At 39.5% G+C, this 20049-nt stretch overlaps 4 protein-coding genes and 1 non-coding gene across 15 annotated transcripts; 3 read left to right on the forward strand and 2 right to left on the reverse strand.

Moving 5' to 3' along the window:
• Nucleotides 1-27: 27 nt before the first annotated feature.
• On the reverse strand, nt 28-1429 carry LOC131006311 (U11/U12 small nuclear ribonucleoprotein 31 kDa protein-like). The gene has a single exon (XM_057933505.1). The coding sequence runs from the start codon at nt 928-930 to the stop codon at nt 154-156; it is 777 nt and encodes a 258-aa protein (XP_057789488.1). The 5' UTR covers nt 931-1429; the 3' UTR covers nt 28-153.
• Nucleotides 1430-1525: 96 nt separating this feature from the next.
• LOC131006312 (uncharacterized) lies at nt 1526-5817 on the reverse strand. Of its 11 annotated transcripts, none has more exons than XR_009095452.1 (7): nt 5661-5817; nt 4651-4754; nt 3591-3841; nt 3193-3280; nt 2539-2605; nt 1980-2392; nt 1526-1749 (listed from the first exon to the last, which is right to left on the reverse strand). XR_009095452.1 is itself a non-coding variant. In XM_057933512.1 (7 exons), exons 4-7 carry the CDS (start codon nt 3715-3717, stop codon nt 2339-2341), a joined length of 336 nt encoding a protein of 111 aa, XP_057789495.1. In that variant the 5' UTR covers nt 3718-3841; nt 4309-4377; nt 4651-4754; nt 5661-5817; the 3' UTR covers nt 1978-2338. The 11 variants fall into 11 exon arrangements, 9 of the variants coding, with proteins under 9 accessions (XP_057789496.1, XP_057789497.1, XP_057789495.1 ...); XR_009095453.1 differs by having other exon boundaries at nt 4834-5705; XM_057933512.1 differs by lacking the exon at nt 1526-1749 and adding an exon at nt 4309-4377 and having other exon boundaries at nt 1978-2392.
• Nucleotides 5818-6401: 584 nt separating this feature from the next.
• On the forward strand, nt 6402-6487 carry TRNAY-GUA (transfer RNA tyrosine (anticodon GUA)). The gene is given in 2 exon segments: nt 6402-6438; nt 6452-6487. It is a non-coding gene; the product is annotated as a tRNA-Tyr (tRNA).
• Nucleotides 6488-7089: 602 nt separating this feature from the next.
• On the forward strand, nt 7090-11281 carry LOC131006313 (leucine--tRNA ligase, cytoplasmic-like). The gene is made up of 2 exons (XM_057933515.1): nt 7090-7415; nt 7828-11281. Exons 1-2 carry the CDS (start codon nt 7234-7236, stop codon nt 11108-11110), a joined length of 3465 nt encoding a protein of 1154 aa, XP_057789498.1. The 5' UTR covers nt 7090-7233; the 3' UTR covers nt 11111-11281.
• A 4920-nt stretch (nt 11282-16201) lies between these two features.
• LOC131006316 (ACT domain-containing protein ACR10-like) lies at nt 16202-20008 on the forward strand. Its single transcript, XM_057933517.1, has 6 exons — nt 16202-16728; nt 17314-17538; nt 17973-18078; nt 18860-19190; nt 19343-19627; nt 19699-20008. The coding sequence occupies exons 1-6, from the start codon at nt 16575-16577 to the stop codon at nt 19834-19836; spliced, it is 1239 nt and encodes a 412-aa protein (XP_057789500.1). The 5' UTR covers nt 16202-16574; the 3' UTR covers nt 19837-20008.
• Nucleotides 20009-20049: the final 41 nt, after the last annotated feature.

Below are 20049 nucleotides of genomic sequence, written 5' to 3' on the forward strand. Positions count from 1 at the left end.
AAATGTTAATTTGTAAGTATGCGTTAATGAAGTTGAATAAGTTTGTGAATTCGAAAATTTGAAAACAAACATGATGAATAAAGTGTGTATGGATGAAACTAAAAACAGATTTTACAAAAATTGGCAGATAAAATCCATTATCCTTCCGAAATCTCAATCCTCATCATCACTCTCATCGCTAAAATAACCCTTCTTCTTCTCTCTCCTCTCCTTTCTCACTCCTCCCTTCCCATCCTCCACCTTCAGCAGCCTCTCCTCCGCCGCCCCTCCTCCATCCACCACCGACGCCCAATTCTCCATCTCCAGCTCACCTTCATCTTCCCGTTCCTCCTCCTCCTCCTCCTCCCCCCCTTCAAAATCCCTCCCCCTACTCTCCCCTCCACCGCTACCGCCTCGCCTCCCCTTCTTCGGCGGCGGCGGCCGCTCCCTCGGCCCCAAAAAATTCCGCGGGCACTCGTACGACAAATGCCCCTCCTCGCCGCACTCGTAGCACCTGCTCTTGTCCTTGTACACCTTCTTCTTAATGAACTCCGTCGCGCGCCCGTTGTCGGCGGCGATCGAGGCGCGTAGGGTTCGGCCGTTGAGGATCTTCCCGTCCATCTCCTTGGCCGCCCTGGCGGCGTCCTCGCGGCGGACGAAGAGGACGAACGCCACGCCCTTGCTCTGGCGCGTGGCGCGGTCCTTGAGCACCGTGACCTTGGCGAGCTTGCCGAAGGTGGAGAAGATCGTGTGGAGGTCGGAGTTGGTCAGGTTGTAGTCGATGTTGCTGACGTACACCGTCGATTTCGACGGCGCCAGCCCTCCGCTTCCGCCGCCGCGCGAGGATTTGGATGCGCCGGTGGACGGCGTCGCCTCGGCGGCGGCGGAGGAGTAGCGGTAGAAGAAGGTATCGTCCTCTTCGTCGTCGCTCTGGTTTCTCTTCCGAGGCATCTTTTCTTTTTCCTTATTTTTTTTTTGGAGGAAATGATTATTTTGCCCATTACTTATTGAGCTATGAATTTCAAGCTAAAGTCGCACTTGTTTTTTTGCTATATTTTTAAGCCGCTGAAGCTTTTTATCCTCTCTTTTTCTTTTTAACTTTATTTCTTTTCTGTGTTATTGATTAATTCATTCTTGAAACAAAAAAATATTAATTCAAGTAAAATTTCAGGGATTTAGCTTAGTTTTCAATTCCCATTATCTTTAAGTTTTTTTAATTATAAAATGAAATAATTTTGATCCAAAATAACTGCGTTGGTAGACTTTTGATCCGAGTTTATCTCACTCACAACTTCGAACAAGGATGCCAGAATATATAGAATTAATTGTTGGAAAAAACCAAAAGTTAAATCAAACTTGTAAATGGTAGTTGCATGAAAATTACGTACAAATTTGGATCAAATGTGTCATTTCCAACAATCAGCCCATTTAAACAAAACAAGTATTTACAAACATTCAGCATAAATATTTAAATCCAACACTTAAGTAATTATTCAGATCTCCCTTTATTCTGGGATTTGATACCACATCATTAAATTGATTATGATGCCATCAAAATCAAGATTCTATAAACAATCAAACCAGATACAATATTATTCGAAATGAGGCATCACAGCATCAGTACATGTCAAATACATCTAATTCTGCAACCCTTCGATTCCTTACAAACAAGAGAGCTCCAGCTCAATTATACTTGATGAATTCTAAACAGTTCAAAAAAAAAAAAAAACCCTACTACATGTAGCGACCAAGAACTCGACTTTGCAACGACTAGGGGTGAGCAAAACCGAACCGAAACCGCCAAACCGAACCAAACCGAATCAAACCGGGCGGTTTGGTTCGATTTTTGTAAGTAAAATGGTCCGGTTCGGTTTGGTTCGGTTTTGACCAGTCAAACGGTTTGGTTTGGTTCGAAATTTTTTAGGCGGTTTGGGTTTCGGGTTGGGTATTTCGGTTCGGTTTCAACCCAACCCGCCCGAATGCTCACCCCTAGCAACGACCCTACTATATAGAGTAAACCAACGAGACCGGATAAGATACTTCACACGGTCTGAGTACCTTATAGGTCGAGCCTGGCACATGTAGCGCCACTACCTAAATAACTAGACATCCGACATCTAACTAGCTTTCCCTACATGCTATCACTTGTAGAATCGAAGAACATGAGCTAAGAAAGAGTACAGCATTAGCATACATGTAGAATTGAGACTAACCTAATGGTATAACAAAGGAACGAGGGTTGCGGTTGTTGGAACGTCATCATTCCGAGGCGGTAGAGTCTGTTGGTGTTGCTTTCAATCTGAGATAATGGAGTGAGAGAAGGGTTATAGATGCCTGAACTATTTTCAATAAGGTTATTCTAATCAAAAAGCCCCTCGTCGTGCCAGATATCAACCAAAAAGTCGACCATCTCCTGCAAAGTCCACAAATACATTAACTGATGCATGTTGTTCTAACAGAAATGAGATCCATACAAGCCGTTGCACATTGCTCACTAGCTCATAACTGCATGTATTATAACATCATGGAGCATAAGATCCAAAAGCCAAGGCAACTTACAGGTAAAGGAATTGGCTCGGAGAATGGATCGTGAGTCAAGAGCAGATCCTCGTAGGTTGTGGACCAGCTGCAAGAGCACGTCAAGAAGCATCATCGCATAGAAATGCACTACGAAAGATGGTCTGAATTTTAATGACATGAAGGCGTTGCCAGCCACCAGAAAATTAACTAACTTGGCTATGGAAAAACATTCTGCTCGTTTATTGTGGTATGCAGGAATAGAGCATGATTGCTTTTCTCATTAGCTTAAGCAGAAAATGATCTCATCAGCCATAACTGAGAGTTTCTATGCTAGCAGCTCTAAAATAGACTTATGTCAGATTTAACCATCACGTTTGATGAAGCTTCCCTGGGGGAAGCAGAATGTCAACGAAGCATTTTGTTTTTAACAAACCTTTTTTAAAAGCAAGGCTCAGTGAGGATTGAAGTGTAAGAGGTGATCTAGGAAGCCAAAATGTTGTTTGCTCATTTGGTCAATGTTTCTGAGAATCTAAAACCAGAAACTACATCTAGTCGATATCAATACGAAAAAATTTGTGTAGACATACAAATTATACACAGAACTCTTAAAAAACTGGTATGCTATTGCACATTTCTTGATAAGTATCAAATTTGTGAATGCTGTTTATTGATCAAAGGAGGTTATTTGACTACCTTATAATCGGATCCTTCATTGTTCTGTCTGACCTCTGAGGAGCATTTCCAATCCATTTTCTTCTGCTCTCAGCCCATGCAATGGCAGCTGCATAGGATATTTAGAAACATTTGGTCAATGTTTCCAATCCATTTTCTTTGATTCGGTATTTGATAGTTCAGATGCCAATCAAAACAAAATGTTTTCCCATTTGTAGTTAAGGATACAAATCGTTTATTTCGACAAAAGAACAGAATGGTCTAACTGCTGTGAAATGAAGCGTGGAAGGTTTTCACCATTGAAGACAGCTATATCAAGTTCACTTTCTGAAGCTGTTTTATAAACAATATAATCTCCATATAGTCTAAGATTTCATCATTTAAAGTTCACTGCTGGCAAACAAATGAGGAAAATTTACCATGATTGACAAATATAGAAGTGCTCGAATTATTCTCTGATGTCCTTTTTGGTACATTGGCCGGAGGTGCAGAAACCAAAGTCTTCTGCTCATTATTGTGGGAAGCTTTACCATTTATTTCCATCATATCTTGAACAAATAACCATTCCCCTTTAGTAAGTGTCTGAAAGTAGGGATCTTCAACCCGTTCAATCTTGTGCCAAGTACAACAACGGATATTGTTAAGCTACGTTTGGCTACGAAATACCGACCTGCATAAAATGGAGTTCTCTCAATAAACCAGATGAAAAGATGCAAACTAAAATCTATTAGGGATGGGCAGAATAACATCATTCAAAATAATAGTAGAGAAGTAAAACGAGGAAAAGAAAGCCTTTGTTGAACGAACTCATATGGAACGGCCGAACGGGGGTGGTAATCAGTTGAAATCAAACTAAGAGACAATAAGTTGAGTAAAAGAAAGATCTTTATAAAGCATAATAATGTATAGAGAGCAGAAGGTTAATATGAGATACACAAAGCTAATACCCTCATAAGAACAGAAAGTCTTGAATCTGTGACCTTAGCTCGTAAGGGAGGTTTTTCATCATGCTTATGCACTTTACAAAGAGGTTTAGTCGTTTAGAATATACAGAAAATGAAGGATTGAATGGATAAAATTATGTAAATGAGTTAGAATGACATCATGAAACCTAGCGTACTCTTACATGATACTTACTATTTCCACTAGTTGAAAACAACAGTAAACGACATCAGGACTTGCACGATAGTCCTCAGATAGCACGACCTGGACGAAGTAACAAGGAAATGGGAGTGGATGTCGGTGGAAGTAAACGTAGCAAGGAAACTCAGAGAAAACCTAAACCAGTTACATCAAATAAAATTGTAAGCCATCTTTAGAAGTTAAAAAACCAGTATTACACAAGACAATCTTCTCGCCTTGATATATTGCGATAGTACTAGGCAACATAAGGAAACTAATTAAAACCTTCCCCTGTTATCATGCTAATAAACATTACTTGTAACTCTAGAAACAAGGTCATATGATCTAACAGTTTACCTGTATCTGAAATAATGATCTGCTCTCGTATATACCCAAGTATTGATAGTCAGCAAAGTCGAATAACTCGTAACATTCTCCAGGATTTTCTTTCTAACAGAGATCTATAGAAGTCAAATTAAATAAAATTTCAATTATTCAGGCTTTTTACCAGATAAATGATAAGTAAACAGAAACCTTTACCGGTTTTTGTGAGATTGCAGAGAGAGCATGGCATGATGAAACATTTAAAAACCATCTTTCACGAATTATAACACAATGAGCAATTCCCGAAGGTCGCCCCATTCACATGCTAGCACGAGAAACAGGGACATTTGCAGGCGTATCGCATTTAAAAACATTCAAGATTCAAAGACTTTATAGCTGCTTTTCAGCCTTATCTTTTTCTCAGAGTATACGAGCACCCATGGATTAAGTGAGTCCATTCTTGGTCACCACATACTCCCCCAACACTATAGGCCTATAGGCTATAACCCCACAGAATTCTTGAAAACTTTTGTTTGCAATGCTTAAAAAGAAATAAATATTTTTGACTTGACTCCATAATTGAAAGTGCTAATTAAAATGTCCCATAGGCCCTAACTTCTCCATTAATTATCCCAATCAGAATCAGGTGAAATATAACTTTCTCAATCTAAAAAATCGTCACACATTCAATGACTGCATTAAACAAAAAGGGAGCTAAATTTTCATCAATTACGAGTGTCAATGAAGCTACATGTTTTGAAAAGTCAGATCACTATTACTTGAGACCCTCAAAATATTTGATCTGAAATATAACAAAATCCCAGTAACATTTCCCTCAAATTACAATCTTTTCTTCCCACCGTCAAGACTAAAGTCTGGAAGATCCACTCTCTCGACAAATATAACCCCAAATTTGCATATTTATAAAGAGAGGGAGCAATAAAGAAAAACATAAACAACTAAGAAAGAAAACAAGAAACCACAAAAACCAAAAGCATAAAAATAAATAAAAGAAAAGATAGAGAGAGAAAGAAAATTTGTACCTTTAGTGGGCTGTGTTCCAAAGCGAGAAGGAGAAAAGAGAAAGAAAGAAAGCTCTTACAATGGGAAGAGGGGATATATATAGGCAGAGAATGTGGGCTCAAGAATATGCAAATGTCGTTCTCGTTGTTAGGTGGCTCACCCTTTTCAGATTCCCCACACTTTCTTCATCTCTCTCTCTTCTGTCTTTATCTAGCTGACGTGGAGGACGGACAACTTGCAATATAAGCTTTTTTTTAATTCCTAGGAAAATTACCTTTTTCTTATCTATGATTTCTTATCTCAAAAAAAAAAATATAAAAAAAATCTATGATTTCATTTTTAGTTGACCGATAATTAGTTGTTACACTAAATTAAAAATATCTTCAATTGTGTGAAGCAGATATTATAGTCGAGATCATCAAATCGGTTAGTCCAGAAAATTTTCATAAAAATGGTAAAATGATTAAACCAAGTCGATCAATTTCTTTTTTATTTTATAATTTCGAATATTTGCAAAGAAATATGCCATGAATGTCAATATGAACTAAAATAGAATAGAATAATGACATAAACGTCAACTTCGACAAGAGGGTGAGGATGTTGATTCATGATTCAGAATTTCAGATCATGCTGAAAATTTATAGAAACTCTGCCCTGCTCATAAATCGGGCTTCGCCTCCAGCCCATATTTGTTGGGCTGAGTTGGGCCTCAATTAATAAAATATAAATATTATAAACACTGGATATAAGACTTGTCACATCCGACCTTAGCTCAGTTGGTAGAGCGGAGGACTGTAGTGTGTTCGTAGCAATCCTTAGGTCGCTGGTTCGAATCCGGCAGGTCGGATTTCTTTTGTTTTTTCCAACTTTTGATATATTCATTTTCTTTTGTTTTTTCCAACTTTTGATATATTCATTTTTTTTAAAATAAATATATACTCCCTCCGTCCATGAAAGAACTTCCTAGGAGGGAGTGACACGGGTTTTAAGAAAAAATATTGTTAAGTGTATTGAGTCCATGAAAGAACTTCCTAAGAGGGAGTGACACGGGTTTTAAGAAAAAATATTGTTAAGTGTATTGAGAGTGGATAAAAGGTAGTTGAGTGTATTCGGATTTCTTTTGTTTTTTCCAACTTTTGATATATTCATTTTTTAAAAATAAATATATACTCCCTTCATCCATGAAAGAACTTCCTAGGAGGGAGTGACACGGGTTTTAAGAAAAAATATTGTTAAGTGTATTGAGAGTGGATAAAAGGTAGTTGAGTGTATTGAGAGTGGTGAAAAGGTGTTATAATTAATATTGGGAGTTGTGAAAAGTGAAAAGTAAGAGGATTATAAGTGGTGGGGTATAATCCATAAATAGGTAGGAAGTTCTTTTGTAGACGTCCCAAAAAGGAAAGATAGGAAGTTCTTTCGTGGACGGATGGAGTATAATATTGATGATTGATTGTGAAAATATATGCCCAAATAAATAGCCTCTCAAAACCGGGTGGCCCGGAAATTAAACCCGACCGGGTCAGTAACTTTCACTGCGTAGCTAGTAGCTAGCTACTATTTACTGTAGCAATATATAGATACGCGGTAAAAATAATGTATGCATACACTCACCAAAACCCCATTTCCTTACTCTGCGTTTCGGCCTGCTGCTTTTCTTATCTCCGCCCTTCAACTGTGGCGTCTCGTTTCTTATTGAGACGATTTGCTCTTCCTCGCTCCATATCCCCCTTTTCTCTTTATTTTCCAATTCCACACTTCATTCCTACCAAATCGAGGTTTGTCTTTTTTACAATGTCTTTGCTGGTTGTTTTTGTTAGCTGCGGGCGTTAAATCTGATGAGAATTTCGAAGCTTGCTTTTGTGTGTGTGTGTGTGTGTGTGGATGTTGCTGGCATTTCCTGAGAAAATGAATTCATTTTGTTTATCTAATCCTCTCTTACTGGCGCGTCTGCTGTGTTGATTTTGGTGTTTTGATTGGAACAGTGAAATTGTTTCGGGTTTGATGTGGTTTGACTTGATTCTATCCTGTTTGTTTTGGGGCATTCTGTATTGGTTTGTTAATATTTAAATGTGATTTTAGCTTCCCTTCTCATTGTCCGCTGAGATGATCAGTATTTGGTTTTTGAATTTTTGTTAATTAGTTTATGTATCTTGGACTGACCTTCTCTTTACGGCTCTTGATTTACAGTTTTTGTGTGCTAGCCGGAAAGGATATGACGGAAGAAACTGGAAAAAGCTTTGCTCGGAGGGACCGTCTATTGGAAATCGAATCACAGGTGCAGAAGTGGTGGTCCGAGGGTGATGTGTTTCGGGCTGATCCAAAGGACTCTCCACCCAAAACTGGTGAGAAGTTCTTTGGCAACTTTCCATTCCCTTACATGAACGGACACCTCCATTTGGGCCATGCCTTTTCCCTTTCAAAGCTTGAATTTGCTGCTGCCTATCATAGATTGAGGGGAGCAAATGTGCTTTTGCCTTTTGGTTTCCATTGTACTGGGATGCCCATTAAGGCTTCTGCCGATAAGCTCACTAGGGAGATTGAGAAGTTTGGGAACCCGCCTGTGTTTCCCGTCCTCAAAGAGGAGGAAATTAGTGTACCAGAGGCAAAGCCCGAGGGTGAGAGTGAGGGGGGCCAAAATCAAGCAGGTGGTAAATTTAAGGGTAAGAAATCAAAGACTGTTGCTAAGACTGGTGTAGTGAAGTACCAATGGGAGATTATGCAGAGCTATGGTCTGACAGATGAGGAGATAGCCAAGTTCACAAACCCATATCATTGGCTAACCTTTTTCCCCCCACTGGCTATAGATGATCTGAAGGCTTTTGGGTTGGGATGTGATTGGAGGCGCACGTTTATCACTACCGATATAAATCCGTATTTTGACTCATTTGTTAGGTGGCAGATGAGGAAATTGAAAGAAAGAGGTAAGATTGTAAAGGACTTGAGATATACTATATATTCTCCATTGGATGGTCAGCCCTGTGCTGATCACGATCGAGCTTCTGGGGAAGGTGTCATCCCGCAGGAGTATACTCTCATACAAATGGAAGTTGTTGCGCCTTTCCCACCTAAGATGAGTGCCCTGGAGGGCAAAAAGGTGTACCTTGCCGCCGCAACTTTGAGACCAGAGACGATGTATGGGCAAACAAATTGTTGGGTGTTACCGGATGGAAAGTACGGGGCTTTTGAGATTAATGACACCGATGTGTTTATTCTGACAAAAAGAGCAGCCCTGAATTTGGCTTATCAGAAGCTCTCTCGTGTTCCTGAGAAACCTACTTGCTTGGTTGAGTTGACTGGTCAAGATCTTATGGGTTTACCTTTGAGATCCCCGTTAGCATATAATGATGTTATATACACTCTGCCCATGTTATCAGTGCTTACGGACAAGGGTACTGGAATTGTCACTAGTGTTCCAAGTGATTCTCCTGATGATTACATGGCTCTCCATGATTTGAAAGCCAAACCGGCATTCAGAGCCAAATATGGGGTGAAGGACGAGTGGGTTTTGCCATTTGAGATCATACCGATCATCCACCATCCTGATTTCGGTGACAAGTCTGCTGAGAGGATATGCATTGAGAAAAAGATTAAAAGCCAGAACGAGAGAGAGAAGCTTGATGAGGCCAAGAAAATAATTTACAAGGGAGGGTTCTATGAAGGAACCATGATTGCCGGAGAATATGCTGGAATGAAAGTTCAAGAGGCAAAAAGTTTGATTAGGGCTAAGCTTCTAGAGCTGGGGCAAGCTGTCGTCTACAGTGAGCCTGAAAAGAAAGTCATGTCAAGATCCGGGGATGAGTGCGTTGTTGCGTTGACTGATCAGTGGTACATCACTTATGGAGAAGAAGAGTGGAGGAAGGCTGCAGAGGAATGCTTGGCTGGGATGAAGCTTTACTCAGAGGAGGCACGTCACGGCTTTGAACACACCTTGAGCTGGTTGAATCAGTGGGCATGCTCACGAAATTTTGGACTTGGAACTCGTATTCCTTGGGACGAGGATTTTCTGGTGGAGTCTCTGTCCGATTCAACTCTTTATATGGCTTATTACACGGTTGCTCATATTCTTCAGGGAGGTGATATGTACGGAGGTAACCGGTCTTTAGTGAAGCCAGAGCAGCTGACTGACGAGGTGTGGGATTTCGTGTTTCTAAGCGGTCCTTATCCTAAATCCTCAGATCTGCCTTCGCCTCTTCTCAATAAGATGAAGCAAGAATTTGAGTATTGGTATCCATTTGATCTTAGAGTTTCCGGGAAGGATCTCATTCAGAATCATTTGACCTTCTGTATTTATAATCACACTGCAATCATGCCCAAGCATCATTGGCCTCAGGGGTTCAGATGCAACGGTCACATTATGCTGAATGCTGAGAAAATGTCAAAGTCGACCGGGAATTTCAGGACAGTTCGTGAAGCTATTGAAGAGTTTTCAGCTGATGCCACGAGGTTCTCGCTTGCAGATGCAGGTGACGGGATGGATGATGCTAACTTTGTTTTTGAGACGGCAAATGCTGCAATTCTGCGTCTGACAAAAGAGATTGCATGGATGGAGGAAGTCATTGCTGCAGAATCATCTTTACGAAGTGGCCCGCCTGCTGTATATGCCGATCATGTATTTTCTAATGAAATAAATATAGCAGCCCAGGTGACAGATAAGAACTACAACGAGTGCATGTTTCGGGAAGCTCTGAAGACTGGCTTCTATGATCTTCAGGCTGCGAGGGACGAGTATAGGCTCTCTTGTGGGGCAGGAGGAATGAACCGTGATTTATTGTGGCGATTTATGGATGTCCAGACACGTCTTATTACCCCAATTTGCCCGCATTATGCTGAATACGTCTGGAAGGAGCTTCTGAAGAAGGATGGGTATGTGGTAAAAGCCGGGTGGCCTAAGGCCGATTCACCCGATCTCACCCTAAAGAGAGCAAATAAATATTTGCAGGATTCGATTGTTTCCATGAGGAAGCTTTTGCAGAAGCAGGTTTCTGGTTCGAAGAAGGGTAAAGCTAGCACAACGGCTGTTCAGAATAAACCCACAACCGGCTTGATATTTGTAAACGAGCAGTATGATGGGTGGAAAAAGGAATGCTTGAACATACTCCAGAGGAAATATGATGCTGCAACGGGCACCTTTGCACCCGACCAAGAGATCCTCGCTGAATTACAAAAAAGCGAAGTTGGCCAGGCGGGCAATTTCAAGCAAATACAGAAGCTCTGTATGCCGTTCTTGAGGTTCAAGAAGGATGAAGTCAAGGCTGTTGGTGTTCACGCGTTGGATCTGAAGCTCCCCTTTGGCGAGATTGAGGTTCTGAGGGAGAATCTTGAACTGATTCAGCGACAGTTGGGGCTTGAACGCGTACAAGTCTTGTCTGCTGCGGATGCTGATGCTGTTGCTCGTGCTGGGGGCCATGCGGCTGTTTTGAGTTCCAACCCGCCATCACCGGGACTACCTACTTCCATCTTTCTCAACTGATCGCCAAAAGTTTCTCATTTCCTTCGTCTCCCAAAGAAGAGTAGAAAAGAAACAGAGGTATTTTTTGTAGCATGGTTTCTAGGTTTTCAACAATCGTTTGTTTGTGTTTTTGACAATCCATTTTGTATGACATGTTAAACTTTGCTAGTTACTTTTTCCTTTTCTTTCCCACATTTAAATCCTCTAGTTTTGTAGGATTGTGAATGTTTCATCCTTGTGCATTTTCTTTGTACATGAACTGTCATCAATTTTTTATGCTAGTTTTTAGGTCATTTTTCAGAGGTTTTTCGTGAACATGAACATAAACTGTCATCGATGTTATGCATATTAGTTTCTAACATGAACATATGTCGTAACAATGGTAGCATCTTTCAATTTTTTATTATTATGAGTAATACCCTTGGTTTTGTTTCTTTATTTGTTTGTTTGTTTTATTGATTGTTTCCACAACTCTTATGTTGCATCACATCTAATATGCAACCACTTCGTTAAGTGTGTCTCTTACAAACCTATGGTGTACAAAATTGTTAAAACTTATGTTTTGTCTATAGAATTTTGCTTGGTCAAATAGACATATTTTCTTCCTTTCTTGTGAAGAAAGAATTTAGGGACCTACATAGAATGATTTCCACAAAAATCAGTTTAAGTAAAATAAATTTGTTCCATTTTCAACTGCAGTTAGGTGAATTGCTTTACTTACCTACAACCACCAAATAAATTTGTTCCCTTTTCAACTGCAGTTAGGTGAATTCTCTTGTTATTTTAACACGAATCCCCGTTTTAAATTTTAAGAGAAAATATTATGATTTCTTAATCATTTAATGGGGTGGAAATGGATGAGCCAAATCTACAACTTATTAATAAACTTGAAATTTAGGTTTATCGAGAAAAATGAGACATAGCAGTTAGAATATGAATTATTTGACTAGTCTAAAAGTCTTCGTCATTTAATTTATTTGATGCTGACAAGGCTTCACTGTCTAGCTCACAGCCGACACACAATAAAATAATCCACTAATTTATTTAATTGTTATATTTTTATTAATTAAAGTTGAATTGACTTAGATACAAAAACATGGTGGTGCAGGGCATGGGCCGAAAATTCGGTGCAAATAGAGCACTTATCTTCAATAGTTCACATTAATCTTAAAAGAATGTGTATAATAGTAGAAATATTTCTTATATTTCTGAGAACTATTTATTTTGTCCGTGGATGAAGTATTTATCAATAAAAAATAACACATGATACTCGGAAGTGAGGTTAAAAGACGAAATCAAACGGCCCCAAAGGAATATACTTGTGTGAAAGAATAGTGGAGTCAATATCAAGAATCACAAGAAAATCTTTTAAGTTTGAATTAATGGCAATTACATCATGTGATGAAGTCATTGCTTTGCTACCAAATGCCAACAAAAATCAAACAAATAAAATATTTTTCTTTCCTCCATTAAAGCAACAATCAACCCCACTTAAAGGTGATGTGATACAACAATAGATTTAGTGGTAAATTGCATAAAACCAAATGTAAATATACAGCCATCATATATTAATATGTTAAAGAAATTAAATATCTTGAACGAGTATTCTATTTTATGTAATGCTCACATTTGTGATATAAATAATTTGTTGAAGAGTTCATTTATACTTATAATTACGGTTGATTCAAAGCTTAAATCTTATCAAACACGAAGCTTAAATCTTATCAAACACGAAGTTTAATATGATTAAACAATGAGCTCAAACGAGCTTTAAACAAATGATTACGAATTAAGTATTCAGTTGTTTTATTCAATTTTTAGGTCAGGTAAAAATCAAATATTATAATTGTCCACTTAAACAAAAATATTGAAAAGAACATGTAAGAGAAAATTTCATGCAAATCTCTTTTTCCCATCTCAATATAAGTTAAATTCAAAAGGATAAAACTAAAATGGAAAAAGAAGTTAATAAACATCAGCGAGGCACTCCCTTTTGTCATTTTACGCCTTAAAGAAAAAGATGCTTTGACTATACGGCACAAGAAAAGTTTGTTTATTCTCTCTCTTTTTTTATTTTCTTTTTTTGAAAAACAAGTATTGTCATTTTCTTTTTTTGAAAATCTGCTTTCAACTAAAAACAAGTATTATTTGCCAAAAAAAAGAGAAGAGTTTTGTTAATAAGTACTTATTAATTTTCTAAAAAAATACAAAAAAAGGTGTGAAAATAAGTTTCGCTTTTTCATGTTATGTTTAATATTTCTGATACATCCAGCCCATCCCCTAGCTTGGCCCTATTATGTTCTAGCCCATTAGCCCATTAGGTTTTTATTATTAGGTATAAATGATGTAATCTCCAAGTTTATTGAGTATGAATGAATATATTTTGGTTGATAGTTATCAAACTTCTTTCTTCTCTCTTGATTTCTGGAGTTTGAGCTTGCTCGAAAAGCTTCGCCATTGATACGGATCGTATCAATTGGTGCTCTCGTTGAGAGAATTTCTCTTTGAATATCAAAAAAAAAAAATGTCAAAATCGGAAATTCTTGCCGCCATTGAAGAGCTTCACACCTCCATCTCCAGCTGGCAACCTTCCATTTACGCCAATTTGCAAGCCACAAACCCATTCCCTCTATCCCCAACTACTGCTCCAGATCTCAGCCTGTTTCCACTCTCTTCCCCACCACCCCTTATTTCCCCAATCCTACATACAACTAACTCCATCTCACTTCTTCCCATTCGCCGTCTAAGCCGATCTGAAATCGAAGCTAAAAATGACCTCGGGTTGTGTTACAATTGTGACCAAACCTGGCGACGATGCCGCCAGATTCTTGATTATGTTCGGCACTGACGACGAGGATGACTCCGGCGATCCAAAATCTCCAGATTTCATGGCTGGAGTTGAAGCTACGGTGGAGGATTTCTCAAGTCCTTCACCATTCCCAACCACTCACAGCCCCTCTCCGATTTTCTCGCCGTCGGCACCCTCCGCCACCACCGTTACTCCAATAGATCGGCCCTTTACTGATGTTCCGTCCCATCTGCCACCCAAAGCTATTCCACTTCACTCTGTTCTACATCCGCCCACTCTGCCACCTCCCGCAAAGATGGATCTCAGCTATTCACCCTGTATCACCCCTCCTCTTGTTTTTACAGAACTCAAATCACCATCACCGCTACCACTGATAGTTCCCCAATCGTTGTTGCCGCTGCTGCCAATACCAACACCAGCGTCAATACAACCTCCACCAGCCGAGCCGCCTCCGGGCTCCCCGCCTTCACCTGCAATACCACAACCACCACCAATAACTCCTCCGGTGAGTCCTCCGCCAATCCCCTCCCCACTCAGTCAATCGCCACCATCTCCGACCCTCCGTTGCCGCAACAAAATGTTACTCCTTGATTATGGATACACTGACGTCTTTGATTCACTGGGCAGCCCTATTCCAGCAGCCGGCAATGAGGTTTTTGTGGGTGAAACCCCGCCGATAATCTCAATTTCTCTACGACAAGCTAGGGTTTATCGTGATTTGTTTAATCAGCCGTTTGAGATTCACATTTTGCTTAGGTCTAAAACTGAAGAGCCCAACCCAATCGTGATATTTGGGCCCATTATGAGTGGCCCAAAAGCTTTGATTGTGGCTGCCCACAGCCCAAGTGTACAGGGCCGTCTTTGTCGCTCTCTCCATGTTTATAAAATTGGAGTATTTCCACTGCCTCAAGCTGTGTTTGCACTATTAACCGTGCCACTTCGCACCGTCAAAATCAAGGCGAATGATCGTGGACTTGGTAGTCGATTTTGGTTGCTTGTCGATTCTGAGGAAGAGACTATCTCCGATGCTTTTGGACCCAAATTTGCTGCTAGTGTGGACATTTTAACCGCGGGAGTCGTCTCTAGCTTTTACCCTTTTATGCTTGTTTTCGCCAGTCAAGAAGTTCACCTATGCGGTGAACCGCCGCCGGATCTCTTGGGATTACCCAGCCGATTCCATACCACGCCGTATCAGTTCTTAAGTTTATTTTTGTGCAGGTTTTCGGCTGGGACTAATGTCGAGCACATGGTGGGCATAGCTTTTATCAAGCTTTCAGCTAGATTCCAGCCTGAGCTTCTTACCAAGCATGTGACGGGCAATCTTTATGTCGGCACTATTTTGTTTCATTTATGTAATTAGCAGGCTGAATCATCTGCTGTCTTCCTACCACCATTTTTTTCATAGCTTCACCTTGAGGACAAGGTGATTGTGAAGGGGTGGGGAATGATACACCCAGCCCATCCCCTAGCTTGGCCCTATTATGTTCTAGCCCATTAGCCCATTAGGTTTTTATTATTAGGTATAAATGATGTAATCTCCAAGTTTATTGAGTATGAATGAATATATTTTGGTTGATAGTTATCAAACTTCTTTCTTCTCTCTTGATTTTTGGAGTTTGAGCTTGCTCGAAAAGCTTCGCCATTGATACTGATCGTATCAATTTCACTTTATCAAACGTGTGTTATGTGTGATGTTATAATATTATCAAATATTGTGAATATATCAATCGGTCTATCTAACTATCTAAGTGCATGGATTATAATCAATTATACTCTCTCCATCATCAAATACTCCCTCCGTCCCATTGGGCTTGTCCCATTTGGTTTCGGCACGATTATTAAGGAGAGTATTAGTAGTGTTAAGTGTGTAGATAAAGTAGGAGAGAGAAAGAGAGAGAAGGTGATAAAGTAGGAGAGAGAAAGTGATAAAATGATAACGTAAGAGTGTTATTTATAGAAATGGGACAAGATGATGGGACAAATAAAAAAGAAATACGGGACAAGATCAATGGGACGGAGGGAATACTATTTTATGTTAATACTAAATCATACTCGAGAAAGTTGGTAAAGTTGCTCTATTTACTCTGATGAAAAATCGAACATTTAAAGACTTGAAATCAAGAATAGATGTAAAGTAAGAATTCTTAATAATTTTTGTAGGATTTTGAGATGTGACATTGATTTAGTGACGAGTTTTATTTTTTGATGGAAGATGAAAATAAGTAAAATAAAATAAGAAAATACAAACGCTCCCTCAAAATGGACACGCCCCAAAACGATAATAATAGCAACAAAATTGGAAAAATAAAATAAAAGAATGTGTTTGCGGAATCCCCAAGCCAAGATTCTCTTTTTTATCTCTCTCTAGTCTCTATCCATTTCCTACCCCAAACATTTTGGAAAAAATTCACCCTTACACGATGAGGATGAGAGAGAAACACAATCCCTTTTAATCCAACATATGTTGGCAACCATTTTATCTGCTTGCGCTGTTTGTGGGTGCGTTTTTGACAGTATCCACTTTCCTCGTTTTCCAAAGGGGAAAAAAGCGAGCTAAAATCGTTACTTTAAATTTCAAGAAACCGACCCACAAAGAGAAGAATAATAAAGATTTGCTCTTTCCCCACTTCCTAAATTTGGAGAAACAGTGGGGAAAAAGAAAGAGAGACAGTTGAGATGGGAATCATCTATGAAGATGCAGTTGTGATTAAAGAAGCTGAAGGGGATTGTGAGCACACTGTGATCACTGTGAATTGCCCAGATAAAACTGGGCTTGGTTGTGATCTGTGTAGAATTATATTACTTTTTGGGATTAGCATTGCTAGAGGAGGTAGTTCTTTGATAATCTTATGCTTCTCTTTCAGCTTAATTGTTCACTTTTTCTCAGTAAAAAAAGTATAGGTTTGTGTTCTTGACATGGTTGGGATGCAAACTGTGATCTTTATGTGTGTGTGTGTTGCTTATGTCTTCTTGTTTATATTTAAGCAGGAATTTGGATAAGAGATTGTGTGTGTGTGTGTGTGTGTGTTTGCTTTTGTTTGTTTCTTGAATAGTATTATCTTGTGTTGTAGTAGGATTTGTAAAGTGGGATTACAAGATTTATATTTACCTATTTTAGCTGTTCTGATCAAGTTTTGAACTTCCTTAATTTGAGCTTTACTTTCAAGTTTGAATAATTTGGGTTTTCTTGGTGCAAAGAAGTATAAAGAGTTCAAGATTTTAGTATGCATATGCTCAAGAATGATTTCAGAATTCAAATGAGTGAAGGCCCTAAATCTTGCTCCACGTGTTGTTTTTGTTAAGGCTCGTTTCAATTAGTCGAAGAAGCTTTCGAGTTTACAGTTAGAGCTCTCTTTTTGCCCTAAATTGATGAAGAAACTAATTGGATATCCCTCTATCATTTTGGTTGAAACAGACGTTTCTACGGATGGTAAATGGTGTTACTTGGTTTTCTGGGTTGTTGGTAAGCCCACGACTAGGTGGAACCTCTTGAAGAATAGGCTGCTTGAGGTTTGCCCTACTTGTACTCCATCAGCATCCGGGATATTCTACTATATCCCGGAATTTCAGCAGCCAAGACCCCCGGAGGTTTTCCTGCTCAAGTTTTGGTGCTCTTATGACCGGAAAGGCCTTTTACATGGTACCTTTTGACTTGATGAATGATAATAGGTTGTCGTTTATCTGAAATTACTTGATTATCAAATAATGTTGTTATTAAGGATACTTTTTTCCCCTTATCCATCATCTATAGCCAAAGTTGACTTCAAAATTGAGTTTATTGGCTGGCTGACTTTGAAAAGAAATATATGATATTATATGCTCGTTGTGGATGAATTCCACAGCCGCCCTTAGTTATTTTCGTTGTGAGTCTGATGACAGTTTACAGTCAGCATGAGGAATCACATAGTGGAACTTAAATTGTTGTTTAAGATTGAGTCTACATGTCATTGTTCATAGTTTATATTAATCAAGGAAGTTCAAAAGGGACTTGAACGTTTGGTGCCAACTTGAAAACTTGGACAAGTTTTTTTTAACTTTTTTTTGCATTTGTTTCTTTTTTTGTTTCGATTTCAGATGTCACTGAGGTTCTCTGTAAGCTGGAGCTAACAATAAAAAGAGTCAAAGTTTACACGGCACCTGATGGAAGAGTGATGGACCTCTTCTTTGTCACAGATACGAGGTTTGTCCTTATTTGTATCTCGTCTGATGCTCTGCCGTCTGCAGATTTGGAAGTTCTAAAAAATTAAATAATTTGGAAGTACAATGAGGGGACCGTCTCAAAACCATTTCGCATGGCATTTGAAATATTGTTTCCTTTCCTTCAAAATCGACAGCCCAACTGCCCGTCATCTTTGTTTCATTGGATTAATGGTTTGACCTTAGTCGTTGAAATGCTTTAAACTATAAAGGAAAATGGAGCTTCTTGAATCTACTGGACCACTAGGTTGATTCCAGGAGAATATGAACAATCACTACACAACGTCAGTCTGTCTTCTAATCCTTTGAATGGGTTGCATTCCCTTTAACCATCTCGAACCAGATTCCTCAGTTTAATCTAACTAGTAAAACGTCATCGAGCATCTATAGTGCACATGTGTTTATGACTTCAACATCTGTGATAGGAATATGTTAAATATATTGGCCTTCAGCCGATGATGTCACTTCTCTCTAGGTTCATATTCTAGCCCCGTGGCTCCCGGGGTGGGAGGGTGTACCTACCTCATCTATGATAATAAAAGGCTCTCTTGTATTTACAAATAATATGTTTGAACATCTAATATTTTAATATTTTAACCATTCGTCAAACTTTAGCATTTCTAATTATCTGAAGTTGTTTATGGACCATCTAGGCTCGATTTTCTTGTTTATCTTAGAGGGTGTGAAGCTACAAGAGCCTATTCATGTTATGTATATTAAGCTGGAATGTGGTGTTCTTTAACTTAATGCTCTGTATAATGTAGGGAACTACTTCGTACAAATACAAGGCGGGATGAAACGATCAAGTGCCTAACGGTTGTACTAGGCGATGCCATGATGAGTTGTGATATCGAGTTGGCTGCTCCGGAAGTTGCTTCGTGCTTGCAGTCATTCCTTCCATCTTCGGTTTCGGAAAACATCTCGAGTCCAGCTCTTTCTGGCGAACATTCGGCCGGGATACTGGCCTCCGATTCTGTATCCATCGCGTTTGATAACTCCCTCAGCCCTTCTCACACCCTGGTTCAGATCTTCTGCCAGGATCACAAGGGCCTCATTTATGATATCATGAGAACACTCAAAGATTACAACATCCAGGTATATTTTATAACTGCTCATCTTGCCTTTTTCCATACATAGCGGCATATTTCTAAATTTACTATTATTGATGACCATAAGTTTTTTGAACGTTTAATTGGTTTTTGCTTTTTGCACTGCATTTTCAACTGAGATTCCTGATCTTCTGTCAGATCTCCTACGGCCGTTTCTTCGCGAATCCCAAAGGGAACTGCGAGATGGACTTGTTCCTAATGCATGCCGATGGTAAGAAGATAACAGACACGCACAAGAAGAACGCCCTGAGCTCTCGACTGGAAATGGAGCTCGTCCACCCTCTTCGAGTAGACGTTGTGAGCAGGGGTCCCGAGACCGAGCTGCTGGTGGTCAACCCTGTCGAGCTGTCAGGCAGGGGCCGGCCTCTCGTGTTCTACGACATCACCCTCGCCCTCAAGAATCTCAACATAAGCATATTTTCAGTAAGATGCTCCCTACCCATAGTCACTCTTCTGCTCATCATAGTGAAGCTCGTTCGATCATTCTTTTTCAGGTCGAGATAGGTAGACATAGAATCAACGATCGGGAATGGGAAGTGTACAGGATCCTGCTCGACGAATGCGACTGTTTATCCGCCACTCGAGACGAGATCAAAGAATGTGTGAGGAAGAAGCTGATGGGTTGGGAATGATTAAGGTAGTTTGGACTTTGATTTTCTCAGGCCATTTACTGTATAGAATGTGGTGCAAGTGTTTGTTGAAATTTCCTCTTTGTATCATCTACCAACCTCATGCTGGGGATAGAAACTTGTGTAAATTATTATTCAAAGCATCGTGTAAATGAGTAACTTCATTTTTTCATCACTTACTGCTCTGTAAATAATTTTAGGATTAGAAATGTTTGG

This window comes from Salvia miltiorrhiza, chromosome 1 (assembly GCF_028751815.1).
Source record: "Salvia miltiorrhiza cultivar Shanhuang (shh) chromosome 1, IMPLAD_Smil_shh, whole genome shotgun sequence".
NCBI lineage: Eukaryota > Viridiplantae > Streptophyta > Magnoliopsida > Lamiales > Lamiaceae > Salvia > Salvia miltiorrhiza.